This window comes from Engraulis encrasicolus, chromosome 1 (assembly GCF_034702125.1).
Source record: "Engraulis encrasicolus isolate BLACKSEA-1 chromosome 1, IST_EnEncr_1.0, whole genome shotgun sequence".
Lineage (NCBI taxonomy): Eukaryota > Metazoa > Chordata > Actinopteri > Clupeiformes > Engraulidae > Engraulis > Engraulis encrasicolus.
In genome coordinates, this window is record NC_085857.1 from 45,558,892 (window position 1) to 45,561,391 (window position 2,500).

Below are 2,500 nucleotides of genomic sequence, written 5' to 3' on the forward strand. Positions count from 1 at the left end.
ACACACAATACAATACAATACAAACTACAATACAATGCAACACCAATTACAATGCAATAAAATAGTAATCGCAGAGAGACTGGATAAGAGAGAGGTTCCATTGGCCCATTGTTTCCGCGTTCTATTTTTGCAAGGGGGAGGGGGGGTGGGGGGATCTAACTTTATGCAGACCTAAGTACCGTCCTATTGAAATGAATGTGACGCATGGATTTTATCTATTCAATCGCCATTTCAACTTTATAGAGTTGTTGGGGGTCTTTTGGAACTGTGTCCGTGGTTATGCCAAGTCTAGAATACTCTTAGCATACTCTCTGGTAATAGTATAGGCCTACCTACCTACCACCTTCGACAACGATACAATACACTACAAACTCTATTGCCTTCTCTTGCCCGTGCTTTTGGAGCACTTTTATGTCTTCACCCTCAAGTCAAAATCAAAATGTCTCCCTTGCACTCTTCCCCCCTTCGCTACAATTCGATACATATGAAGCGTAAGCTTCATCAGACAGATATGGAAACTCGTAGCACCTCCTCCTCCACTGCTTCCTCCTGCTCCTGCTGCTCCTGCTGCTCCTCCTGCACCTCCTCCGGTCCCCGCGCTGGCCGTGTAGACCGCCCGGAACTGGCAGTGGGCATCTCGGAAGAGGATCAGGAAGTGGTTGGCCGAGCTCTTCTCGATCTCCTGCGGCGTGGAGAGACAGAGAGGAAAGAGGACAGGAAACGACACAGTGTTACAAGGAGGCCTATTACATTACATTGCATTACATTACATTTATTAGGGGTCTGTTCTTGCTTTTATTGGATATGGCAGTTTGAGAGGAGACAGGAAAGCAATGGCAGAGAGAGAGAGAGAGAGAGAGAGAGAGAGAGAGAGAGAGAGAGAGAGAGAGAGAGAGAGAGAGAGAGAGAGAGAGAGAGAGAGACAGAAAGAGACAGAAAGAGACATAGACCAGGCAGTTTGTGTTATTCAATGTGTGTCTGTGTGTGTGTGAGTTTGTGCATGTGTGTGACAGAGACGTAGGTAGGTAGATACTGTGACTATAGCCACGGGCTCCATCTTAAAGATCATCCAGGGCGTAACAACATGCTCACACATGTCACGTCACACAAGACAGGCCAATCCTGGCCATGGCAATGCACATGAGAACATTTACACACACACACACACGCGCGCACACACGCACACGCGCACACACACACACGCACACACGCACGTGCACACACACGCACACACACGCGCAAGTGTACACACGCACACACGCGTGCGAGTGCACACACACACATGCGCGAGCGCACACACACATACACGCACACATACACACGCACGTGCACACACACACATACGCGCACACGCACGCGCGCGCGCGCACACACACACACACACATACAGACAAGCATTTGCACACATCTGCGCACGCACACACACACACACACGCACACATACGTACACGCACACACACAGAGTGATCTCCTTCGGTTAAACGTGTGTGGAGACGCGCAGGTCTCTTACATAATGATCAGACACAGAGAGAGAGAGAGAGAGAGAGAGAGAGAAAGAGAGAGAGAGAGAGAGAGAGAGAGAGAGAGAGAGAGAGAGAGAGAGAGAGAGAGAGAGAGAGAGAGAGAGAGAGAGAGAGAGAGAGAGAGAAAGAAAGATTTATTAAAAGAGGAAAAAAGGAGAGGGGACAGGTTCTAAAACAAGCGCATACCTGTGTCAACATATATAACGGTTACATATTAGACGGTTCTGTGTGCGTGCATGTGTGTGGGTGTGCACGCACATGTGCACGATGCATGCATAGATGAATGTCTTCAATTGAGCCGAGTGAGGATGCAGTCAGTAAGGGAGTCAGTGAGTATGATGTGCAAGTGGACAAGCGTCATATAACCTATGGGGTCATGTAATCTATGATCTTGTCCTGTCATGATGAATGAATGAGTGAATGCATATGTACATTATCAGTAAATTATTGAATGTCCTCCGATTCAAATGTATATGTGACTATACCTGAGTTAGTGAGCGAATGATTAAGTGAGTGAGTGAGTGAGTGAGTGAGTGAGTGAGTGAGTGAGTGAGTGAGTGAGTGAGTGAGTGAGTGAGTGAGTGTAAATAGTGAGTGAGTGAATGAGTGAATTAGTGAATGGGTTACTGTAAAGTGAGTGAGTGTGTGTGAGTGAGTGAGTTAAAGAGTGAGTGAGTGTGTGTGAGTGAGTGAGTTAAAGAGTGAGTGAGTGAGCGAGCGAGCGTGTGAGCCAGTTAAAGAGTGAGTGAGTGAGTGAGTGAGTGAGTGAGTGAGTGAGTGAGTGAGTGAGTGAGTGAGTGAGTGAGTGAGTGAGTGAGTGAGTGAGTGAGTGAGTGAGTGAGTGACTGTGTGAGTGAGTGAGTGAGTGTGTATAAGTGAGTGAGTGAGTGAGTGAGTGAGTGAGTGAGTGAGTGAGTGAGTGAGTGAGTGAGTGAGTGAGTGAGTGTGTGTGTGAGTGAGTGAATGCGTATAAGTGA

At 47.4% G+C, this 2,500-nt stretch overlaps 1 protein-coding gene across 1 annotated transcript in view; it reads right to left on the reverse strand.

Moving 5' to 3' along the window:
* Positions 1-2,500, reverse strand: part of LOC134457550 (calmodulin-regulated spectrin-associated protein 3) — a 74,753-nt gene that overhangs the window by 1,082 nt on the left and 71,171 nt on the right. Inside the window, exon 28 of the mRNA XM_063209561.1 lies at positions 599-682. Coding sequence (XP_063065631.1) covers positions 599-682 — 84 coding nt within the window. The remainder of the gene's footprint in view (positions 1-598; positions 683-2,500) is intronic.